The sequence below is a fragment of the Hemitrygon akajei genome, chromosome 20 (assembly GCF_048418815.1).
Source record: "Hemitrygon akajei chromosome 20, sHemAka1.3, whole genome shotgun sequence".
Taxonomy (NCBI): Eukaryota; Metazoa; Chordata; class Chondrichthyes; order Myliobatiformes; family Dasyatidae; genus Hemitrygon; species Hemitrygon akajei.
Window position 1 is genome coordinate 10,879,210 of NC_133143.1, and position 26,614 is coordinate 10,905,823.

At 40.1% G+C, this 26,614-nt stretch overlaps 1 protein-coding gene across 1 annotated transcript in view; it reads right to left on the bottom strand.

Moving 5' to 3' along the window:
- cdyl (chromodomain protein, Y-like) overlaps positions 1 to 26,614 on the bottom strand; it is a 197,397-nt gene that overhangs the window by 25,880 nt on the left and 144,903 nt on the right. The window contains exon 3 of the mRNA XM_073073039.1: positions 19,182 to 19,438. Within this exon, the coding sequence (XP_072929140.1) occupies positions 19,182 to 19,438 (257 nt within the window). The remainder of the gene's footprint in view (positions 1 to 19,181; positions 19,439 to 26,614) is intronic.

Here is a 26,614-nt window from a genome sequence, read left to right on the forward strand (position 1 = left end):
CTGGACAGGCGAAGGCAAGAGCGAAGAGCTCAAGGGGTAGAGAGAGAGGAGGGGTTTGATGTTAGTCGGGCGTTGAGGTTGGTCCCCCTGTTCGAGGAGACGGATGTTGATAGTTATTTCTTGCTTTTTGAAAAGGTGGCAGTGAATCAGAAGTGGCCCAGAGAGCAGTGGGTGGCGTTGTTACAAAGTGTGTTATGAGGGAAAGCACAGCGGGCATATGCAGCGTTGCCCCCGGAAGGGGAAGGGAATTATGACCAAGTAAAGGAGGCCATTCTCTGAGGTTACGAGTTAGTACCTGAAGTGTATAGACAAAGGTTCCGAAATTTAAGGAAAGGGTGGAATCAAACGTATACCGAGCTAGCCCATGAGAAGGGTGTGCTCTTGGACCGCTGGTGCACTGCGGAAAAGGTGGCCGAGAATTATGGGCGTATCAGGGAGTTATTTTTGATTGAGGAATTTAAAGGTTGTGTTCTGGAAGAGATCCGGATGTATTTGAATGAGAGGACGAATCAGTCCATCTCAGAAATTGCTAGGTTCGCAGATGAATATGCCCTAACCCACAAGACAAAGTTTTCCCCGCCAAAAAGTTACCAGAGAGACTGTGGGAATGGTAGAGAAAGCCCGCCGGCTGAGGCAGAGATCCCGCTGGGAGCTAGTAGTAAAATTGAGGAGGAGAGGCAAGACGGCAGGAGAGGTCCTGGCTTGACCTGTTTTAATTGTGGAAAGGTGGGTCATATTGCATCTAAATGCTTTGCTCCGAGAAAGGAGCCAGAGAGAGGGAGAGCAGCGATCCCTATCGGGTGTGCAGTGGTAATCAGAAAATCGGCAAGAGGGTCCCAGGGGAGCAGAGAGCGCGAGGGGTCGGAGATTTATCTGTCACACGGAACCGTGTCTGTGAGGAAGGGGGACCCGCCAATTCCCGTACGGATTTGGAGAGACACGGGGGTGGAGCTATCATTAATTAGCCGTAACGTATTACAATTCGGACCTCCGACGGGCGAGGTAACCCTGAGAGGAATAGGAAAATGGACAGAAAGGGTGTCTTTGCGTAGGGTCATTTTGGATTGTGAGCTGGTGTATGGATCAGTTGAAATAGGGGTGCCATCAGAATTCCCGAGAACTGACGTGGATGTCCTCCTTGGGAACGATTTAGCAGGAGGAAAAGTTTGGTCGGCCATGACTATGAACCGGCGACCATGCGTGTTGAGGCCCCGGCCATAGAATCCCCGAGCTATTCCGCATGCGCGGACACTCGCAGCCTGTCGAGAGCGGCAGCTGAGCAAGCAAGCAGTTTAAAATTGGCCCATTTTGATTTGGCCCAGACGTCTTTACCGACCCTGTGCCACGAGGGTTTTGAGGGTGGTAAAACGAGGAATAGTAACGTAAAAGGGGGTAAGGGAGAGAAGGTAGATCTTCCCTTAGTGAAGAAAAAGGTCCTAGAGGTAGGAAATAAAGATGAGAAACAGATAAAACTGTTAAAAGGTCCAGGGTTGGACATGGATGATTCTAAAGGTGTTCCCGATAATGAAATGAAGGCAGTCCTAGATGAAAAGGATACCATTACCTTGAAGAAGTCTGCTGGATTGGCAGATGAGGTTGTTTCAGCCCGTGGGGTTGAGCTTACTCCGGAAGTGAGTTGCCCAGAGAGTAACTGGGAGGATCAGGGGAATTTAGAATTTGAAAAGGGTACGGGTATTGAAAGCCTGGAAGAGGCCAATGCCCCGTTTGAGTGTGTCCAAGATGGGGATGCATGTGGTCCTAAACCTAGTCACGGAGCTCAGAAAAAGTCTGAGGTATTTGACTCAGCTGGACGAGACGGCCGTCCTTTTGGATCAGATAGACTTGGTTCGGGGAAAAAGGGGTTAACCTTGGGAAGTGTGGGTTCCCAGATGGTTGTGCTGAAGGGGGTGTTCAGAGTTAATGTGGAGTTTACGAATGGGGAGATAACTGTTGTTGTGGAGGAGAACGGTAAATCTGTAGTTCCCAACTCGAAGGGAAAAAAGTTAAAGTCTAGATTGATGCCTGCGCATCGATTACAGGTTGATTTGGAATGTAAGGGTGCCTCACACGCTATTGTTGTTCAAGAAAGCGCTGTGAGGAAGCCGAAATTTAAATGCGGCCGGAGAAAAAGGTTTGAACAGAAACACATCAGCCTGCATGGTCTTGACAAAAGGGTTAACTACCTGTGTAGCATTAAAGAATTGGGTGGAAATTCCCATGATGGACTAGGTTGGGGACACGGAGTTAAGAGAATAACCCTCGTGGAAAGGAAAGGCGGGAGAGTACCTCGCCAAATTACTCAAGTTCCCCATGGGGGAACTCCCCGGAAAAGAGGCGATGGTTAATAGAGATTGCCATTTTTAAACAGCAACACCGGTTGTATGGGTTTGCGCCAAAGCCTGTGAATAATAAAGACAACCCCTTTGGAGACCTGCCGGTGAAATAACATGACCGAAACGATTAGTATTTGTATAAACTTTTGTAGATGCACCTAAGCTAAGATTACACCTCCTTAGTTGTGTTGCTGAAGAAAATAAATAAATAGGTGGTTATTGAGCTGAAGTTTGATGCTACCAGACTTTAGTACGGTACGTGATGTTAAGATATTAAAGAAAGGGGCACTGTAATTGTTACCCGTTTAGATACTGACTGGAATGTATAACGGTAGTACTCTGTGAAGGGAAAAGCTTGTGTAGTATGTTAGATTCCAAAAATCCTGTACCAACTTGTTTTTAACCGCTGGTAAAAAACTTTTAAGAGGGGAGGTGTTATGACCCCAGCCCCCTCCTTTGTGAGAATCGCAAGAGAGAGAGAGAGAGAAGCCTTACGGTTTGGAATGTGGACTGGCCTCTCAGCCAGACAAAAGCCATGGACGTAGCCATTGTCTTGGGAGACACCTTTGTGGAATAAGGGACTGGACTACGTGCAAACCCTCAGGGCAACGTGGGCTGGGTGATGGGGGAAAGATTGCCTCACCTCCACCCTGATTTACATCTACAACCCTGCCAGTCCAGATAAAAGGTGGGCTGCCGAGGCGGGGCCTCAGACGCACCAAGGAGACACACGAAGAAGACACGATAGCGCTTCCTGTCGGAGTGGGAAGCCATTTTGAAGGAAGCCACGTGCGTTAGATTCCGGTTCGGGAGTCTGTGGCTGAAACCAAAGGAAAACCGTTTTAACTAACAACCGGGATTTTCTTCGTAAAGACGACAGGCAAGTGTTCCTTCTTTCTCACCACTCTCTCTCTCCAACACATGAAATGCCAGCGGCTCCCAAACGGAAAAGCCTGCAGATTTATGAGTGACTTTTATATTCCATTGGACTCAATATTCCCCTAGACAACGATAGAGCTTACTTCTGATTGATTATTACTATACCTGTGCTTTAGATTGAGTTTTGACGATGTATATGATCTAAATGTTTTGTATTAACCATACGTTTGTGCCCCTTTATAAATAAAAATGTTTGAAAATAGTACCATCAGACTTCAGCGGACCTCTCTATCTTTGCTGGTAAGTCACCCGGTTACTGGGAACGTAACACACATTTCTTTAATATTTTAAGCAAGATTACTTCTTTATTTCCATCATTTACATTTCAAAATAACAAAATAGGAAAAGGGCCCGAAGCAAAAGTTTGGGCACCCTGCATGGTCAGTACTTACTACCACCCCCTTTGGCAAGTATCACAACTTGTAAACGCTTTCTGTAGCCAGCTAAGAGTCTTTCATTTCTTGTTTGGGGGATTTTTGCCCATTCTTCCTTGCAAAAGGCTTCCAGTTCCGTGAGATTCTTGGGCCATCTTGCATGCACTGCTCTCTTGAGGTCTATCCACAGATTTTCGATGATGTTTAGGTTGGGGGACTGTGAGGGCCATGGCAAAACCTTCAGCTTGCGCCTCTTGAGGCAATCCATTGTGGATTTTGAGGTGTGTTTAGGATCATTACCCTGTGTAGAAGCCATCCTCTTTTTATCTTCTGCTTTTTTGTTTACAAACAGTGTGATGTTTGCTTCCAGAAATTGCTGGTATTTAATTGAATTCATTCTTCCCTCTACCAGTGAAATGTTCCCTGTGCCACTGGCTGCAACACAAGCCCAAAGCATGATCGATCCACCCCCATGCTTAACAGTTGGAGAGGTGTTCTTTTCATGAAATTCTATACCCTTTTTTCTGCAAATATACCTTTGCTCATTGCGGCCAGAAAGTTCTAGTTTAACTTCATCAGTCCACAGGACTTGTTTCCAAAATGCATCAGGCTTGTTTAGATGTTCTTTTGAAAACTTCTGACGCTGAATTTTGTGGTGAGGACACAGGAAAGGTTTTCTTCTGATGACTCTTCCATGAAGGTCATATTTATGACGGTGTCACTGCACAATAGAACAATGCACCACCACTCCAGAGTCTGCTACATCTTCCTGAAGGTCTTTTGCAGTCAAACGGGGGTTTTGATTTGCCTTTCTAGCAATCCTACGAGTAGTTCTCTCGGAAAGTTTTCTTGGTCTTCCAGACCTCAACTTGACCTCCATCGTTCCTGTTAACTGCCATTTCTTAATTACATTACGAACTGAGGAAACGACTACCTGAAAGTGCTTTGCTATCTTCTTACAGCCTTCTCCTGCTTTGTGGGCATCAGTTATTTTAATTTTCAGAGTTCTAGGCAGCTGCTTAGAGGAGCCCATGGCTGCTGGTTGTTGGGACAAGGTTCAAGAAGTCAGTATTTATAAAGCTTTGAAATTTGCATCACCTGGCCTTTCCCAACGATGACTGTGAACAAGCCATAGCCCTAACAAGCTAATTAAGGTCTGAGACCTTGGTGAAAGTTATCTGAGAGTTCAAATCTCTTGGGGTGCTCAAACTTTTACATGGTGCTTTCCTTTTTTTCACTCTACGATTGTACAAAACAAAAATAATACACTAATCTTTCTTAAAATGTTGAAAAGAATGTTTCATCTTTAACTTTATGACTTTTAGAGATCAGTTCATCTTTTACTCACTTAACTATTCACAGTAACAGAACTTTTGACCTGGGGTGCCCAAACTTTTGCATGCCACTGTATATGAATATAGCAGATATTAGTTGAAACAAGAAACAGGCTTAAGTTCTTATTGTAAATGTAAATAAATTCAGGAAGCTTATAATTAGCCTTCAGTTCTTATTATAACTTGAAAGCAGTATATTGAAGTTAAATTGGTCTAAAGGCCAAGAGATTGCATATGCAAGAGCCAAATGTTGAGACAATGGTATTGCGTTAATTGGCTTGCATCAAATTAGGCAACACGGTTAAGTTATTTGCACCAAGTTCAAGTTTGTAGACCAGATAGATGTTGTCACTTAGCATATCAAACATGGTCACAGGTATAGTGTTTTTATGTATTTACCATATTTGTGTACTTAGAGGCAACCCTGACAACATTGATTTTGCTGTCTGGATCTCTGTCATCAAAAGTTTTGAGAATAATCATCTACTTTAACTTTGATCTTAAGGATATTAAAATGTGATATATCTTTGTGTTTGTGAGCCTCTACCAAAAGTGTCTCCAGAATGATGCTTGCTTGTTGTGACAAATAAAGACTTCTACATCATCAGCTTCAGTTTCTCTCCAGTGACTTTGATCATAGTCACACAGTTCCACAGATTTTTGCTATATTATATACCCTTTCTTTTGCTTTACGCTTTCTTTTACTTCCCTTTGAAAATCTGGCTGAGTGGTTCCACGACAACAACCTCTTACTCAACGTCAGCGAGACCAAGGAGCTGATTATTGACTTCAGGGAGGATGATCAGAGGTGGAGAGAGTCAGCAACTTTAAATTCCTTCATGTTATTATCCCTGGGTCCAGCACACAAGTGCAATTACGAAGAAAGCAAAGCAATGCCTCAACTTCCTTAGGAGTTTGCAGAGATTCAGCACGACATCTAAAACTTTGACAAACTTTTTCAGATGTGTAGAGGAGAGTGTATTGATTGCCTCACAGCTTGGTATGGAAACACCAATGTCCTTGAACAGGAAATTTTACAAAAAGTAGCAGATATGGTCCAGTCCATTATGGGTAAAGCCCTCCCAATCACTGAGCGCATCTACATGAAACACTGTTGCAAGAAAGCAGCATTCATCATCAGGGATCCCCACCACCCAGGACATGCTCTCTTCTCACTGCTGCCATCAGGAAGAAACTACAGGAGCCTTAGGACTCAAATCACCAGGTTCAGAAATAGTTACTATCCGTCAACCATCAGGCTCTTAAACCAAGGGGGGGGGGGGGGGCAGTTTTACTCACCACTTGCCCCATCACTGAAATGTTCCCCAAACCAATGGATTCATTTTCAAGGACTTGTTATCTCATATTCTTGATATTTATTGTTTATTTATTAACTATTTATTTCTTTTTGTATTTGCAGAGTTTGCTGTCTTTTGCATACTGGTTGAAATCCCAAGTTGGTGTGGTCTTTCGTTGATTCTATTATGGATTTATTGAGTATGCCCACAAGGAAATGAACCTCAGGGTTGTATATGGTGATATACAGTATGGGTTCTTTGATAATAAATTTACTTTGAATCTTGTCAAAACACGGTTGCATCATCCTCCCTTTAGAATACTACTTCTTTTGGATGTATTTATCCTGTACCTTCTGAATTGCTCACAGAAACTCTAGCCATTGCTGTTTTGCCATCATCCCTGATAATGTCCCCTTACAGTCAACTTTGGCCAGCTCCTCCTTCATGCCTCTGTAATTCCCTCTACTCCACTGTATTACTGATACATCTGACTTTAGCTTCTTTCTCTCAAATGGTAGGGTGAATTTTATAATATTATGATCACTGACTCCTAAGGGTTCCTCAACCTTAAATTTCTTAATCAAATCTGGTTCATTACATTACACCCAATCCAGACTTAGGCTCAACCACATGGTATTTTGAAGAGCCATCTTATAGGCATTTGGCAAATTCCTTCCCTTGGAATTCTGCACCAACCTGATTTTCCCAATCTACCTGCATATTGAACACCCCATAAGCATTGCCCCTAATATGTGCTTTTTCTATCTGCTGTTCTATGGGTGTATAACTCCCATTACTCTTGTAGTTTCATATAACACTACTCACAAGGATTCAACATTTTCATAAGTCACCTTTAAGGATTTGGTTTCATTTATTTACTAGACCCTCTTTACCCCCTTGCCTACCAACCTACCCTCTTGTTACAATGCATATCCTTTGATGTTAAAGCCTCCAACTATGATCTTCTTTCAGCCACAACTCAGTGATGCCCACAACAGAGCTGCCAATTTCTAATTGCACTACAAAATCATCTACTTTATTCCGCAAATTGTGTGCATTCCTGTATACCAACTGCTCCATTCTTTGTTCCATCATTCCAGTTCCCAACCCCTTGCCAAATTAGTTTAAACCTTCCTTGAAAGCTCTAGCAAACCTACCACAAGGACATCAGTACCCCTGTGAGTCCAGGTGTAACCTGTCCTCAAGGTACAGGTCATACCTTCCCGAGAAGAGATACGAATGATCCAGAAATCTAAAACCCTGCCCTCTACACCAGTTCCTCAGCCACACCTTCATCTTTCATATTATCCCATTCTTAACCTCACTAGCATGCAGCACAGCCAGCAATTCAAAGAGTACTACCCTTTCTGAGGTACTACTTTTTAAATGTCTACCGAATTTGCTATATTCTCTCTTTAAGACCTCATCCCTTTTTCTATCTACAGTGCGTCATTGGTACCAAGATGTACCACAACTTTTGACGTTGTGTAATGCTGGGGACCCGATCTGAGACATCTCTAACCCAGGCATCTGGGAGGCAACATCACTTTTCACATCTGGGTGTTTCTTTCACATCTCCTGTCTGCTCCTCCAATGATTGCTGTGACTTTCCCCATAAGTTCTCAACCCCTCCCAACCAGCATCCATAGTGGTATACTTATTATTGGGGGGAAAACAGCCAGAGAAGTCTGCACTGCTGGCCCATTCCCTTTCCCTCTCCTGATGGTCATATTGCTGCCTGCCTTCTGCAAGTTAGGGGTGACCACCTCCTGTAGCTCCTAGAACCTCCTCATTCTCCCAAATGAAACAGAGATCATCCAGCTGTGGGTCCAGTTCCCTAACATGGTTTGTAAGGAGTTACAGTGTATGAACTTCATGCAGCTGTAGTTATCAGAGAGACTGGAGGTCTCTCAAAATTCCCACATCTCACATGAATTGGTATGTGAAATTACAAACCCCATTTCCAGAAAAGTTGGGATATTTTCCAAAATGCAACAAAAATCTGTGATATGTTAATTCACGTGAACCTTTATTTAACTGACAAAAGTACAAAGAAAAGATTTTCAATAGTTTTACTGACCAACTTAATTGTATTTTGTAAATATACACAAATTTAGAATTTGAAGGCTGCAACACACTCAACAAAAGTTGGGACAGAGGCATGTTTACCATTGTGTTACATCACCTTTCCTTTTAATAACACTTTTTAATCATTTTGGAACTCAGGATACTAATTGTAGTAGATTTGCAATTGGAAATTTTGTCCATTCTTGCTTGATATAAGACTTCAGCTGCTCAACAGTCCGTGGTCTCCGTTATTTGATTCTCCTCTTCATGATGCGCCATACATTTTCAATAGGAGATAGATCTGGACTGGCAGCAGGCCAGTCAAGCACACTGTTGTAGCCTGTGCAGAATGTGGTCTGGCATTGTCCTGCTGAAATAAACATGGACGTCCCGGGAACAGACGTCGCCTTGATGGCAACATATGTTTCTCTAAAATCCTAATATATGCCTCAGAGTCAATGGTACCTTCACATACATGCAACTCACCCATGCCGTGGGCACTGATGCACCCCCATACCATCACAGATGCTGGCTTTTGCACCTTTGGCTGATAACAATCAGGATGGTCGTTTTCATCTTTGGCACGGAGAACTCGATGCCCGTTTTTTCCCAAAACTAGCTGAAATGTGGACTCATCTGACCACAGCACACGGTTCCACAGTCTTTCGGTCCATCTGAGATGAGCTCGGGCTCAGAGAACTCGCCAGCGTTTCTGCATAGAGTTGATGTATGGCTTCCTCCTTGCGTAATACAGTTTTAAGTTCCATTTCTGGATGCAGCGACGGACTGTGTTAAGTGACAATGGTTTTCCGAAGTACTCCCGAGCCCAGGTGGCTATAATTGTCACAGTAGCATGACGGTTTCTTAGGCAGTGCCGCCTGAGGGCTCGAAGATCACGCGCATTCAATAGTGGTTTCCAACCTTGCCCTTTACGCACTGAGATGTCTCTGAATTCTCTGAATCTTTTCACAATATTATGTACTGTAGATGTTGAAAGACTTAAATTCTCTGCAATCTTGCGTTGGGAAATGTTCCTTTTGAACTGACTAACAATTATCTCACGAATTTTGGCACAAAGGGGTGAGCCACGACCCATCCTTGCTCGGAAAGACTGAGCCTTTGATGGACGCTACTTTTATACCCAGTCATGATACCTCACCTGCTACCAATTAGCCTGCTTAATGTGGAGTCTTCCAAACCGGTGTTACTTGAATATTCTGTGCACTTTTCAATCTTATTTTAACTCTGTCCCAACTTTTGTTGCGTGTGTTGCAGCCATCAAATTCTAAATTTGTGTATATTTACAAAATACAATTAAGTTGGTCAGTAAAACTATTGAAAATCTTTTCTTTGTACTTTTGTCAGTTAAATAAGGGTTCACGTGAATTAACATAACACAGGTTTTTGTTTTTATTGCATTTTGGAAAATGTCCTAACTTTTCTGGAAATGGGGTTTGTAGTTACAGTGTGAAATTCACATGATTAAACGAGATTAGTAAGGGTGAGCACAATGGTTGCTATGGATGTATGTGCTGGGTTGAAGGGCCTATTTTTGTGCTGTGCAACTCTATTGACTCTCTGAAAGAACTATGTACTTAGTCCCAAAGTCACTTTGCTGTTGCCTTAATACAAATATCTAACAAATTCTCAATTACAAGTTTTACTTCACCACCATTTCTGGTAACACATCCATTCCTTACTACTTTTCATTAAAACTTTTAATCTGCTCTTCTGTTCGTTTAATGACTTCAAACTCATGCTTACAAGCAACAGGAAATAGATCTCAATGAAGAAACTGTAAAATCTGTTCATTTTCAGCACTCCTCAATTTAACAATGTTCTATTACAAAGAGTACCACAGATTTATTACAATCTCTCAAAAGTTGGTTCTGTTTTATCAATTTAATCACTTCTGCTTTCTGATGGTTTTACACATCTACAATGAGATATTCAGAATAGAACTGCCTTCAAACCAGTCCATAATTTGCATTGCTTTACTGTTGCACTTTAATATTTCTTATGAGCCTGATCAAAACATCCACAATCTTCTAAGCATTTTATATAAAGACAGATTCAATAACTTGTTCATTGAATTTTTAATTATCTGTGTAATCCCCACATTCTTTCTCTTAATTATCCCTTAGAGCTAAGATTTCCCCTGATCTTTCCTTTCAAAACACATCAGCTCATTTTTCATCTCATTACTATTCAGGTGATAACTGAACAGCATCTTTTAACTTGTTCTATGACTCCTGAAATAAATGCTCCCAATATCACGATTACAGTTATTTAATTTCAACAATGTAATGAAGAATGGAAAAAATTTTCAATGTGGGAACTTGAAAAAACAGTTCAAAGTCACATTCTGTGGATTCATGATGTTGTACAATATACAGAATCTAAGGCTATGTCCACACTACACTGGATAAATCTGTAACCGAAGCTTTTTCTCTTCGTTTTTACCCTCTGTCCACACTAAAATGGCGTTTTCGTCCTTCAAAAACAGAGAATTTCAGAAACGCTCTCCAGCGTGTGTAATTTTGAAAATGCCGGATTGGCTGGAGCAGTGTGGATGGGGTAACCGGAGAAATTTTAAAACGCTGTCATGACATGCCGGAACAGATGCTGGCGGCAGTGCGTCATTTCATTGTTTTCTTGAACACAACCTAACAATTTCAGAACAGATGGCAACGAGACTGAAGCCAGAAGAGTTAGAAATGTACTCACCAAATACATTGACCCATAACTTACTGAATAAATAAGTATACTCACTTCGCCCTGTTTTCTGTCCTTGCTCGTATGAAGATGGTTTACCTATTTATGCAAGTACTTCTCTGACCACAGATGTGTAACAGCCTAATGTAACATTGTATGGAAATACAAGACAACACTGATGCAGACATGTTTATACATTTAACAAGGGGCTTTATTAATGCAACAGAGTTAGTCAGTTTTTCAATGTTCGTAGTCAGCCGGGTCATACTGTCCGTGAACTCCCTGTCGGTTGCCTCCATACGCTCCAGTATGTTTTTTTTTAGTTTTAAGTCCTCCTGCGCGAGAGTCAACACCTGTCCGTCGTTTAAGTTTTTCTAGTCTGTAACTGAACAAATGCGCACCCAGTCTTTCACAGCGAGATTCGACACCAAACATGTCACTTGTTTTCGGTAGATGTGTCCTGCGCATGTGCAATAGGAGGAGATTCGCTGAAATATCCATTTTAATGTGGACAGAGATATTTTTAAAAACGCTTAGTGTGGACACCTATCGTTTTTACACAAAACCAGCGTTTTCAAAATTATCCAGTCTAGTGTGGACGTAGCCTGAAGATCCAAGTTAATGCAAAATGCTCCTTTGAATGAAGATAGCAAAACAATGTTTATGAACATGAAACATAAAATCTAGATCTACTCATCACAAAAGAAACCAACTTGAAAATACTAAACAAGAGTGATCAGCATCTTGACGTCATACTTTACCTAAAGTTGAGACTCACACATATTGTCACTAACCTGATCTTTCGCTGTCAGTGTCCAAGCTGTGGAATTCTCTAAACTTCTTTAACATGACCAAAACCTAATACAACCAAGGTTTTCTTAAAAAAGAAATCTGCCCAAATATCTTCTTGGTAGAATGGAGTTAGCTATAATCTGATAACACTTCTTGGTGTGATTTTTATGTTAGAGATTCTACACAAGTGCTGATTATGGTAACAATTTAATGAAAAGAATATTAACATATTTCTGTAAACTGATTAGAAAACTCATGTACAAGAAATAATTGAAAGATTAAGGTCACCACAAATGCTCACTCAGCTTCTGTAAATGTTTTAAAGTGTGAAGATATCAATGTGTTGGATAAAAAATTAACTTAATAGAAAACATCCTTAATTTTAAAAATAGAAATTGCTTACAAATCTCTAATACTGCTTTCTTATAATTTAATAGTAAAAGTAAAAAAAAACATTGAAAAGTAATCTGCATAGGACGTGAAACTCCTTGAACTTTGAGGATGTTACAAAACATAGTTAACTGGAAGAGAAAATTTGAAGCATAAAAACTAGTAAATCACAAAATATATCGTTGAAGCTGAGTGATAGGTTAACAGAATGGAAGATAAATTTGCATTTATGTAGAATTACAAACGTAAGAAAATCTGCAGATGCTGGAAATTCAAGCAACACACACAAACATCGACTGTTTACTCTTTTCTACTGATGCTGCCTGGCCTGCTGAGTTCCTTCAGCATTTTGTGTGTGCTTCCTATCAGGATGTTCCAAAGCACTCCAGCCAGTAAGTACTTCTGAAATTCAGCAGTCAATTTGCTCACAGTAGGTTGTCAAAAAAAAATGATAATGATAAACTCAAGAGACTTTGCAGATGCTGAAAATCAAGAGCAACACACACACTAACTGCTGGAGGAACTCAGCAGGTCAGGTAGCATCTACAGAAATGAATAAACAGAAGACATTTCAGGCTGCAATCCTTTATCAGGACTGGAAAGAGGAAAGGGGAAGACGCCAGAATAAAGGCGGGGGTGGAGAGGAGAAGGGAGACAAACTAGAAAGTGATAGGTGAGGCCAGGTGGGTGGGGAAGGGAAAATTAAGTAAGAAGCTGGGAGGTGATAGGTGGAAAAGGCAAAAGGCTGGAGAAGAAGGAATCTGATAGGGGGGGAGAGTGGATCATGGGAGAAAGGGAAGGAGGAGGGACACCAGGGGAGGTGATAGACAGGTGAAACAAAGAGCAAAGAGGCTAGAGTTGGAAATAGAAGGAGGGGGTGGGAAAAATTGCTGGAAGGAGAAATTAATGTTCATGCCATCAGGTTGGAGGCCACCAAGAATAATATGAGGAGTTGCTCCTCCACCCTGAGAATGGCTTCATCATGGCAGAAGAGGCAGCAATGGACTGACATATGGAAATGGGGAAAGGAATTAAAATGGTTGGCCACTTTTGGAGGTGCTCGACAAAGTCGTCCCCCAATTTATGTTGGGTCTCACAAATGTAAAGGAGGCCAAATCGTGAGCACTGGATACAGTAGACGACTCCAATAGACTCGCAGGTGAAGAGTTACCTCACCTAGAAGGACTGTTTGGGGCCCAGAATGGAGTTGAATGGGCAGGTGTAGATTTCTGTCACTTGCAGGGATACGTTCCGGGAGGGAGATCAGTGGGGAGGAATGAATGGATAAGGAAATCAAGAAGGGAGCAATCCTTGTAGGAAATGGAGAGTGAAGGGGAGATAAAGATGTGTTTTTTTCTGGTAATAACTTGATAGTACAATTCTGTGATGTTCAGTGAGGAATAAACCAAAGAAATTCCTTGTTCTCAAAAAGCACAACTGTAACATCAGCCCAAGAGATCAAACAAAGTCTTAAGGTTAAATAACGACAATTACAAAGGCACAAAGGAAAACATGGGTTAGGTGTATTATAAATCTGGATTACAAAGGATAATGATAGCTGAACAGCAACAGACATTTCAAGAAATATTTTATAGTTATCAATAAAGGTATGTATCTTGAAGAGACTTAAGGATTCAACAAAAGAAGGAGATCCATCTGTAGCTAACCAAAGGGAAAGGAATACCAAGAATAAGAGAACTGGTGTATAATATTGTGAAGAATAGCTGCAAGCCTGGGGTTGGGAATTTATTTTTAATAACAGAGATTAACTAAAAAAAAAAGACGAGAAAGCAAATAACAAAAGTAAACTTAAAATAAATGAAAATAGATGAAGTTTTCTATACTCATTATATACTTGTTGAAAGAAGTACCCCAAGAAGCTGAACTAGGGGAAGTAATTGCTGTATGGGTCATATGCTACTAATACACATAGAATGTAGAATATAATACTACTGTACAGGCCCTTTGGTCCTGATTGCTAAAATTATGCTCCCTTGTATTAGCCATTTCCACCTTGGGGAAAAAAGTCTCTGGCTACCCATTCTACCTATAGTGCCTTGAAGTAGTATTCAGCCCCCAATCCTTTGTTCACATAAATGAGTATTACAACCAGGGATTTTGATTAATGTAACTGACAATTTTTATTTGTGCATTACATGCTCTTTTTTCCACAGTAGAGCCCAAAAAAACAGGGAAAAAATGTAAAGCACGAAAAGCTAAAAATTCAAAATTAGTGTTAGATTTATGCCACACATACCACTTGGTGTTGAGCCCAAAAAGTTCCACTTCAGTCTTATCTGACCACAAGACCTTCTTCCACATCTTTACAGCATCTTCTAAGTGACACTTCACGAAGTTGTTATGGTCAAGTATATGGTTTTTATTTTAAGCAGTACATTTGGCATAAATCTAATACTGTGCATCAGAATGTGGCACCTTCCCAACTGCAAAGTATGGTGGAAGTAGCATCATGCTATGGGGATGCTTTTCAGCAGCAGGGACTGGAAATCTGGTCAGGATTGATGGGAAGATGAATGATGCTAAATAGAAAGAAATCCTGGATAAAAACCTGTTAGCCTCTGGCAGAAAGCTTAAACTGAGGAAGTTTGTCTTTCAGCAGGACAATGATCCAAAGCACACTGCCAGAGCAACCATGCAGTGGCTTTAAATGAAGGAAATTGATATCCTTGAGTGGCCCAGTCAGAGCCCTGACCTTAATCCAATCAAACATCTCTGGCATGTCCTCAAGACTGCTCTCCATCTCTGCTCCTCAACTAACCTGGCACAGCTTGAGCAATTTTCCAAGGAGGAATGGGCATCACATTGTGCAAAGCTAATAGAGATTTTTCCAAAAAGACTAAGGTGGTTCACCCAAGTACTATGCAATGAATAGTTTTGAATTGTTCACACTTTAGTTTTTGAATTTTTCATGCTTCACAATTTTCCATTTTTTGGGCTCCACTGTGGGGTTAAAAAAAGGAGCATGTGATTCACAAATAAAAATTCTTTGTTAAACTGATCAAAATCCCTGGTTGTAATACTCACTTATGTGAACAAAGGGTTGGGGGATGAATATTTTTTCCAAGGCACTGTATATGCCTCATCATCTTGCACACCTGTATCAAGTGACCACTCATCCTTCTTCACTCCAAAGAGAAAAGCTCTAGTTCACAGACCCTTTCTTCATAGGACACGTGCTGCAATCCAGACAGCATCCTGCAGCCTCTCTAAAGCTTCCTATAAATGAAACATTTTACAGAATGAAACAATGAACTATTTTACAGAAGGGTTTTATAGAGCTGCAACATTATCTCATGGCTCTTGAACCTAATGCCCCTACCAATAAGGCAAATACATCATATGCCTTCTTAATAACCTATAAATTTGCGCGATGACTTTGGGAACGTGGACCCCAATATCCCACTGTTCCTCTACAGTGCTAAGAATCCTGCCATTAATTCTGTACTATGCCCTCTATTTCAACATTCCCAATTGTATCACTTCACATTTTACCGGGTTGAATTCCATCCAACATTTTTCAGCTGAGCTCTGCATCCTATCAATATCTTGTTGTAACCCATGGCAACCTACACTATCCACACCACCACCAACTTTCATGTCATCTGCAAACGTACTAACACACCCTTCTACTTCCTCATCCAAATCATTTACAAAAGTCACAAGGAGCAGAGATCTCAGAACAGATCCCTGTGGAACATCACTGGTCACTGACCTTCAGGCAGAATACACTCCATCCACCACCACCCTCTGCTTTCTATGGGCGTCAATTCTGAATCCACACAGCCAGGTTTCCCTGGATCCATGCCTCTTCACTTTCTGAATGAGCCTATGTTGGGAATCTTATCTGAAATTTGTGAGGCATGACCTGCCCCTCACAGCTGTGCTGACTATCCTTAATCAGACTATGCTCTCCAAATGGTCATAAATCCTGTCTCTAAGAATCTTCTCCAGTAACTATCCCACCACTGATTTAAGACTCTATAATTCCCAGGGTTATTCCTACTCCCTTCCTTGAAGGAAGGAGTAACATTTGTCATCCATCAGGCACTATTTCTGTGGCTCGTGAGGATATAAAGATAATCGCCACTGGCCCTGCAGTCTTCTCCCTTGCTTCCCTGAGGTATATCCTGCCTGACCACAGTCTATCCTAACTGTTTTCAAAAGTTTCAGCATATCCTGTTTCTTAACACTGTTATGTTCTAGAATATCAGCCTGTATTACACTACCCTTACAATTGTCAAGGTCCCCTTCATTGGTGAATACTGAAGCAAAGTATTTATTAAAGACCTCCCCTACCTTCTTCACAATATTCATCTTCTATCTCTTCTACCCTCAAGTCATCTTCTTGCTCTTCACACATGTGTAGAAAGCTTTGCGGGTTTTCCTTAATCCTACATGCCAAGGCCATTTCATGCTCCTTTCCAGCTCTCACAAGTCAATTTTTAAGCTTCTTCCTGGTGATCTTGTAACTCTCTAGAGCACTGCCCAATCCTTGTTTCCTAAACCTGAATTAAGTTACTTACTTTCTCTTGACTAGATGATATGGTTTGAACTTTTTGAGGAAGGGACAAAAGTGATCAACAAAGGTAACATAGAGAATGTTGTCTGATAGAAGGGCAGTGAACAAGGTCCCGTATGATAGGCTCATCCAATTAAGATTTGGATTCAGAATTGAATCGCCCATATAATAGGGGCAGTGGTTGATGCGCTTTACTCAGATTGGTGATCTGTTCCAAAGGGGTCCTTACTAGAACCTCTGCCTTTGAGATGTGTGTGTACACACTTTAAATGTGGACTTGAAGGGGATAGGTGGATTAGTAAATTTGCAGATGACACAAAGATTGGTGGAAATCTGCATTATTTAGAATGTCAAACAATACTGTGGAATACAGGTTGGCTGCACATATGGGCTGAGAAATAACTGGAGCTCAATCCAGGTAAGCTTGAGGTTATATTTTAGGAGATCTAATGTAAACAGTTAATGGCAAGAAATTTAACAGCATGCTGTACAGAGGGAACATGCGACGCAAGTCCAAAGTGCTCTGAAAGTGGCAACATAAGTGGATAGGGTGGTAAAGAAGGTACATGGTATACCAGCATTCATTAATCAAGTCATTGAGTTCAAGAATCAGAAAGTTATGCAGCAGTTTGATAAAACTCTGGTTAGGGTGCATCTGGAGTATTGCATTCAATTTTTGTTGCCCCATTCTAGAGAGGTTGTGGACACTTTGGAGAGGGTGCAGAACAGGATGCTACCTGGATTAGAGTGTATATATTTTAAGGAGAAATTGAACAAACTCAAGTGCTTTCTCTGAAGCAGCAGAGGCTGAACAGAGACACAACAGTAATTTACAAAGCTATGAAATGCATTTAAAAAGTCGTTATCTTCCTTCCAGGGTCAAAATGTCCGATACTAGAGGGTAAGGGTATATGGTGGTGAGGGGTGGGGGCTGCCAGGGTAGAGAAGGTAATTATGATAGAGGTGTTTAAAAGGTCCGTTGATAGATGAATAGACAGACATGGATTATGTGCAGGCAGAATGGATTAGTGTAATTAGACATAATTAATGTCTAATTAATTAGTTTGGCCAACTTCAAATGCCTTTTCCTGCACTGTACTGTTCTAGTTTTGTAAAGGATACAAAAAACCAAATTAAGAATAAGATACCAGGAAGCACAAGAGAGGGAGGAACTTAAAAGCAAACTGAAAACCATGCATTAGGAGAAGTAATGGAACTAAAAGCTAACTTGAACTTCAAGGCCTATATCCTATGATTTTAAAGGAAGCTATTACAGGAGACGTATTCCCTGATCTTGCAATACTCTCAGGATTTCAGAAATGTTCCAGTAGATTGGAAAACTACAACTATTCCATCAATTTTCAAATGAGAGAGACAGAAAGCAGAGCAGTATAGCATAATCAGCCTTGCATCCATTATTGGGAAAAATGATAGAATCCATTATTGAGGACATGACTACACATGAAGTGTTCTGATTTCTAAAATGAATTCATTGAAGTGCCATATAAAGTGAGGTAAGAGCTAATGGTATTTAGAATAATATTGTATATCAACATGGATAGAGAAGTAGTTAGTTTGTAGAAAACTGAGATTAGGAAGTGTTATTTTCAAGTGGGAATGTCAACTGGATCTGTGCTGGATCCCCAGCTATTTACCATTTGTAATAATGCCTTGGATAATGAGACCGAGAGTATTTTATCATGTTTGCAGGCTCTACTGATGTGTACAATACATTCACAGCTGAAGCAGACAGATTCTTAGACACGGAAGTGATCAAAAATTCTCAGACAAGGAGTCTTGGCGTTCTGGCAGATCCAAACGGTTCCTTATGATGTTGAATTTGTAAATTTTTAGTGAACTTCAAGCCAAGACTATAGTGAACAGCTGAACATACTTGATAAGTTTCAGTCAAGTAGCCCTCACCTCATACAATTAGGAAAATAGTCTGTAATTAGTGCAAGTCCTCATCAGATTTCTAAAGATGTTTCTAGATTCACTTTATTACTGCAAGATTCAAGTCAGGAATTAACCACAAGAAACTTAGCTAAAAATATTTTGGAGTTATAAATATTGCTTTAACATTTCAATAGCACAGTTTGACCTTCAGGTGGCAGACAAACTCAAATAACTAAACAGGCAAGCCCTTCAGTTTATAGTGCCATTCCATTTCTCTTATTTCAAGGTGACTCATTTCTGGTACATAGTTTCATGGAAACAAACTTAGCTAACAAGAACTCAGTTGGAATACAAAATTTACAAATGAATGTGGATTCAATTTCTATCTTTCAATTTGTATTCTGCTCACAATTAAGCATGCAAATTTCATGCTAGTTGTCAAGATAACAAATTAACAACATAAAATAAATTCTTCAGAGAAAAACAATAAAAGAACTACTTACCTCTGGATTTAGGGAATTATTTTCTGATGACTTAGTAGAAAGTAAAATGTGTGTAAACCCATCTTGTTTCCTGACAACAATATCCCTATATCGGTAGGCACTTTCAGTTTGTCTCACACTGAACCTTAATCTCTTATCAAAAGGTTGGTCCCGTCTGTCATCAATAAATTTCCTTTTGTTTCCCGTAACTCCTGTTACTGAACTTTGAATAGTTGCTGTACCATTAGCCCCCAAAGTGTCCAAGAAAGTAGGAGTACCTGCAGGATGAAGAATAAGATTTTATGCTTTAAAATTCATGAGAGGAGCATGCAGTATTCTCTAAGTTATTTGTCTGATCAGACTGTGTACTTAAAACCACAGATTAGCAGTCTTAAAAAGATTAGTAAAAAAACTAACAATATTCAAAATAATATATTTTAGTCCTCAGGGAATATTTATACCAGAGTGCAGAAACCATGTCATGGAATCCTTACCAGCATGTGCTCTATGTACATGAGGCTCAGTTCCAGACGGTATAGGGCATGTGCAGTGAAGCCATATAATGTTATCAGAAATTATTTCTGCTTTTTGTAATAAGATCACTAATAACACAAAAGGGATTCTTAACCAGAGTGTTGTGCCTGCTGCAGCATTATGTGATTTAGCTTTAATGGAACTGGTGCTGAACCTGAGATGGCTGCCTTCCTCCGGGTAGGATGTCCTTTACTTTTCTGTCTTGGAGATAACTTTATTCTCATCTAACTGATCCCAATTGCTTCTGTCACACCCACTAATGAGTCAAACCTCTGATTTCCTTGCCACATATCCTAGAAAAATAGAATTTTCGCATAACTCGGGTCTCTAGACCTTCTGATGCTCTTCTATCATTCCAAATCAAAAGATCACCTTTTCACTTGTGTTCCCAGGTATCAATTCCCAGATCTCCTGGCCCCTCCCTCAACACTTCCTTCACAAATTTGCCATTCTCCACAATGTCAGAAGATCATAGTGGGTCTCCTAAATGGTTTAGCATCGGGGCTTGTTCAAACCTAACCAAGCACTGCTATAGTTTTGCTTGCAATATTCAATTGTGTTTATTGTGCTTATAACATGTCCAGTTATTTCATTCTTCCAATGAAGCATTTAAACTTCATTCAAAGTTTTGTAGATATAATGCATTCTAATTCAAAAGGTCAAACCAATCAACATAAGCACAAACTATGATGACTCAAATGTGCACAATCCCAATATCAAGTTATTTGATGTATTCAAGCTCTAGAAATGCAACCCCCAGGCATACAAAGGAAGTACTTATCCTCCACTAGGTTAACTTAACTTATTCATAATAAAATTGTCTTCCAATATTTTAATGAACACAAACTGACCCTCTCCTACCAAACAACTTGTCTGGAAGGAAGTTTCTTGCTTAATCTGTTGTGCAATTTGGAGGTTGGTGCTTTTCTGAAAGAAAACTTATTGAACATTCATCTCCTAAGGATATGGCTTATTTTCCAGGATGCCTTGAACTCTCAGGTATCCTTCAGAGAGTGAACACTTTATTTCATCAATATACAAGGAATACAAAAGAAGAGTTTTATTTTCAATATACAAATGAAAGGAGAAATTACGTGCTGTAAGTACATTAAGTCTTTACATCACGCTGTTTACCATATGAGATCATGAATCAAGTGTTGCTGGGATAGCAATTCCCATTGAAGACTAGCAACTATAATCTGAAAGAGAACTTCCCCAACTTATATTGTTAGATGAAGGTCCTCATCATCAATGTAGCAAGAGTTCTTGCAATGTGATTACCTCTGCTTTGTGGCTTAAGGTCCTACAGGTTACAATGAAAAGTAACATGACTATTGGGAAAATGAACTTCAGATGTGACTTCCTATCATTTTTAAAGGTGCACTTGTTTAAAATTTATCTCTTCAATTTCTACCAGCTGCCACTTGAATGGAAACAACTTGAACTGGAAATCCCTCAGTTGAGACAAACCTGAGGTTACCCCTCAACCTCTGATGCTCCAGAGAAAACAATCCAAGTTTGCCTAACCTCTCTTTATAGCTAATACTCTCCAATCGAAGCAACATCCTGATGAAGCTCCACCACAACCACTCTAAAACCTCCACATCTTTCCTTTTATGCAGTGACCAGAACTTGCCCAATACTGCAAAACTGGCCCATCTACAACATTATACAGCTATAATATGACTCCACAACTTTTATACTCAATGCACCAACTGATGAAGGTAAACATTCCATATGTAATAAGCTGTTTGAGTGAAAAAAGAATGCCAGGTAAAACTCAAACATTGCCTAAAAAAATTAGATAGCAATCTGTCAAAGCTACACGTATATAGCAGAAGCTATATACTACAAAACCAAAGGCAGACTATGGATCTGACCAAAACTCCTGAATCCTGCAACACCCAGTTGTGAGTAATGATGAACTCCTCCCAATAGGATGAGACAGCTCCATGAACATTTCCATATTCATTTTGCTTGTGTGCAATAACCAGATACTGAAACAAATAATGAGCTTGATAACACGGTGCTAACGGCCTTCTTGAAATATTGTAGTACTTCATGTCATATTAGGAGTCTGGAATTTTGATCAATGAATAATGAAGAATGGTAATACGTTTTCCAGTTAGGTTGATACATGTTTAGTACAGAAACTACTGTTGCTGATTTTCCCTTGTCCTTCAAATCCTTCACTTTCTCAGTGGCTTAAGTCATGGCTTTGGGAGGTTTTATAGGTGGTTCAGCCATCTGGCACTGGTAGTAGGAGGTGATGAATGCATACTAGTCAAGCAGTATATTACATTATACCTCTGCCTTATGCTTTGGAGATGTTGTCAGGTGTGCTGTAGCTACCTTGCCGAATTATTTTAGATAGATAGATAGATACTTTATTCATCCCCATGGGGAAATTCAACTTTTTTCCAATGTCCCATACACTTGTTGTAGCAAAACTAATTACATACAATACTTAACTCAGTAAAAAAATATGATATGCATCTAAATCACTATCTCAAAAAGCATTAATAATAGCTTTTAAAAAGTTCTTAAGTCCTGGCGGTAGAATTGAGTATTGACCTCTTCATCCTGTCTGAGGAGCATTGCATCGATAGTAACCTGTCGCTGAAACTGCTTCTCTTTTTAGTGCCAGTTCTCACCATGCTTCATTTGTTTAGTTGTTGAGAATCCCATATTACAGAATCATTAATCAACATCCAATTTTTGACCTAATGGAAAAGTCACTGAAAAAGCAGCTGAAGATATTTGGACCTTGAACACCATTTTCTAGATTTACTGCAGTAATGCCCGAGGGCTGGCCTCCAACCAGAAGACCAGATCACAACAGAAGAATTGATTTTCTTGAAAGGGCATTGACATGAACATTAAAATTATTTATTCTTTCTCAGATATTGTTATGGAGCCATGCAGCAGAGAAACAAGCCCTTTAGCCCACCATATCCATGCTGACCATTAAGCACTGATGTATACAATTCCAATTTACTAGCACTTGGTCCATACCCTTTAATTTATTGGTGATTCAAGATTAAATACTTTAATATTGTAAGCACCTCCTTCCATCTTTTCTCAGGTAATGTTTTTAAGAATGCAATCATCCTTTGTGTTAATTTCTTTCCACTCAAATCCTCTCTCTTACTCCTTACCTTAAATCAATGTCCTTCAGTTTTATCAGAAGTTTCTAATTATCCATGCCATCTAGTCAGGACCCCAAATTTGGGCCACCGATACCAGCTGGGGTGGGGGTGGGGGCGGAGAATAACTCTTATAGTGGTTTTTGGCAAGGTATACACCCCTAGTGCTAGAAAATATGTGATAGCATTGCAGCTGTAGTAGCTTTCGCATCTCAAGACAGTGAGGAGGTATCAGCTCTTCAGTGTCAACAAGAAGCAACAGATGGCCACCTACTTCTCCATGCTGCCCATGCCACAAGAGAGGGATACCAATCTGTAGTGATCTGCTCAGAAGACACAGATGTCTTTATCATGTCTTTAGCATTTTGTGACAAGATTGAGGCCCCATTGTTCCAGAAGTGTGGCACTAGAACCTGTACAAGGCTTGTAGACATCAGAAAGGTTGCTGCCACTGTTGACATCGAGGTTTGTAGGGCTCTCATCGGGTTGCACGCATAGACTGGATGTGACACTGTAAGCGCTTTTGCAGGCAAAGGGAAGACAAGTGCCCTAAAACTTCTGACCAGCAAAAGGGACACTCAGGACACATTCTTAGAGTTGGGTCAGGAATGGGACCTCTCCCCAGAACTGATGGACAAACTAGAGGCATTTACATGTTTCCTGTTTGCCCCAAAAGCATCGACCACCAAGGTCAATGAGCTCAGGTATCACCTTTTCTGTGCCAAAAAAGGTGAAATCAAAAGTCATCAACTCCTACCATACAAGGACTGCTTAACAAAACATGCACAGCGAGCCAACTACCAGGCTGGTATATGGAGAAGATGTTTGGAGAAGGACCCACAAGTGCCAAGCCCTGTTGGCAGAGGATGGAAGATGGAGAGAGAAGAGGAAGCTGAACAGTTGGTGGTGCACTGGATGGAAGGCCAGCCAGCACCCGATGCCGTCCTGGATCTACTGGTCTATAACTGTCCAAAAAAATGTTCACTCCCAAGATGTAAGTGTGTTGCAAATGGCCTCAGGTGTACTGACATGTGTAGACTGGCAGACTGTGAGAACCAGGCATCCACCTCAGAGAGTGTGGAAAGTTCAGATGAAGACGTGGAAGACTTGGAAAATTATTATTACCAGGTTATGAAAATATGGAAAACTAAGTATGGAAAGCAGCCTTTGATTAAATATATTCATTTTATAACCAAATGTTATGGCCGTGTGGAACCCCACATTTGAATTATTGTACTGTAATTCTATATGCTATGTCAAAAGCTTAAGATTGTTTTGATTTGATACAATATGGAAAATATCATGACATTGATAAAACTCCAGAAATCTCTCCAAATGAGGTTTTTAACCTTTTTTTGGGGGGGGGGGGGTAACATTTTCTGCTGTACTGATGTTAATATGGAATATATACAAAAAGTGATTACTTATTTGAATTCCTGAATAATCTCTACAAATCCATGTGACTATATGTCTCCTATTTTATTGACTTTTCCAAAATAAACAACAGACAAATATTTTTCTCAAAATGAAATGATTCACTCTACTGAAATTGGGCACTATACTGCGAGTGCCATCAGTGACTTAGTTTTAGTTTTCAATGTAGAATTTTATAACAACATTTGATGAAAAGTGCTTGAACTCAGCTATCATTGTGACAAATTTCAATGTTGAGGGATCACTGATGACAAAATACCACTAGGTTGAATATATATGTTGTACTTCATATTGGCCACTTTTCAGAAATGCTTATTTTAGGGTAGTGTTATAAAATGCATTAGGGTTGCATACATAAAGCTACCACTGGTGCAATGCTATCACATATTTTCTAACTCTAGAGATGTATACCTTGCCAAAAATCACTATGAGCGTTATTTCCCTCAGGTGGTACTGACCAACCCTACTGGCTCATGGACTAATCTATGTCTGTCATAATATTGTATATTTCAATTTGGTTTCCCCCCTTCCACCCTTCTATGATCCATAGAAAACAAATCTAGTCTATCCAATCTTTCTTCAAAATTGAAATGTTCCATCCCAGGCAACATCCTGATAAATCTCAGCACATTTGGTACAATCATGTCTTTTTTATTGTATAGTATGTTGAACTGGCCATTTTCCATCTGTACCCTAACTAAAGTGTTATGAACTTGTAACTCATCTCCAAGCTCTTGTATTCAATGCCCTGGCTAATGAAGATCAGTATCCTATGTCTTCTTCACCATCTTATTTACCAATGTTGCCAATTTTAGTGATCTATAGACTTCTACTCCAAGTTGACTCTCTTCCCCATTATTCCCCAGGGCCCACGACTCATGATATACATCTTACCCTTATTAAACGTCATGAAATATATCACCTCATACCTGTTGGATTAGAATCTATAAGCTATTGCTCCATTAAACAGCCCATCAATATCAGACTGTAGCCCAAGGCTATCTTCCTGTCTAAACAACATCAATAAATTTCATGTCATCTGAAAAAAAATTACTAATTATTCCTCTTGCGTTCATGTCCAAAACATTAATAGATATGACTAACAGTAAGGACTGCAGCACTGATCCTTATGGTACGTCATTGATCACAAGTTTCCAATCACAAAAGCAACAATCTACTATCACCCCAACTCCTATCATCAAGAAAATTTGCTTGGATCCCATGGGAACTAACCTTCTGGACCAACCTTCAATGTGGGACCTGGTTAAAGATCTGCTGGAGTCCATAAAGACAACATCAATAGCATTAATATTTTGTAACTTTTTCAACAAACTCATGCAAATTATATTGGACATGAACTCTCACCAAAAAGGCATCCTGATCATCCCTGGTCAAACCCCATATTTCTAAGTGTAGGTTAATCATGTCCCTCAAACATTTTTTCCAATAACTTCCTCACCACTTAAATTAGACCTACTGACAATAATTATCTGACTTATCTCTACACCCCTTAGTGAATAAAGGTACCACATTTCCTGCCTCTAGTGATCTAGCACCTTCCCTACAGATGACGATCCATCAGGCAATCTTCTCACCTGCCCCCATAGCAGTCTAGGATGCATCTTATTAGGTGCTGGTGCTTTTTTGCATTATCCACCTTCACACCTGCTAAGAAATATAATATGGAGGCACAAGAAACTGCCGATGCTGGAAATCTGGAGCAACAACAAAATGCTGGAAGAACTTGAAGACATGTACTGTAATAATGAAGATATACAACACATCCACTTTTTAAACTTTAACATTCTGGGGAATATCCTTGATATCTGCAATTACAAGGCCTTTCTTTTTTATAAATATACAATGTTTATAAAAAGTATTCGCCCTCCTTGGAATTTTTCATGTTTTATTGTTTTACAACACTGAATCTCAGTGGATTTAATATGACATTTTTTGACACAGATCAACAGTAAAAAGACTCTTTCGTGTCAAAGTGAAAACAGATCTCTACAAAGTGATCTAAATTAATTACAAATATAAAACACACAACACAAAGTATTCACCACCTTCAAGTCAGTATTCATAGATGCACCTTTGACAACAATTATAACCTTGAGTGTATGAACAGGTCTCTTGCAGCTTTGCACATCTGGACACTGCAATTTCCCCCCATTCTTCTTTACAAAACTGCTCAAACTCTGTCAGATTGCATGGGGTCTGTGACTGAACAGCTCTTTTCAAGTTCAGCCACAAATTCTCAATTGGATTGAGGTCTGGAGTTTGACTTGGCCACTCCAGGACATCATCTTTGTTGTTTTTAAAAGCATTCCTGTGTAGCTT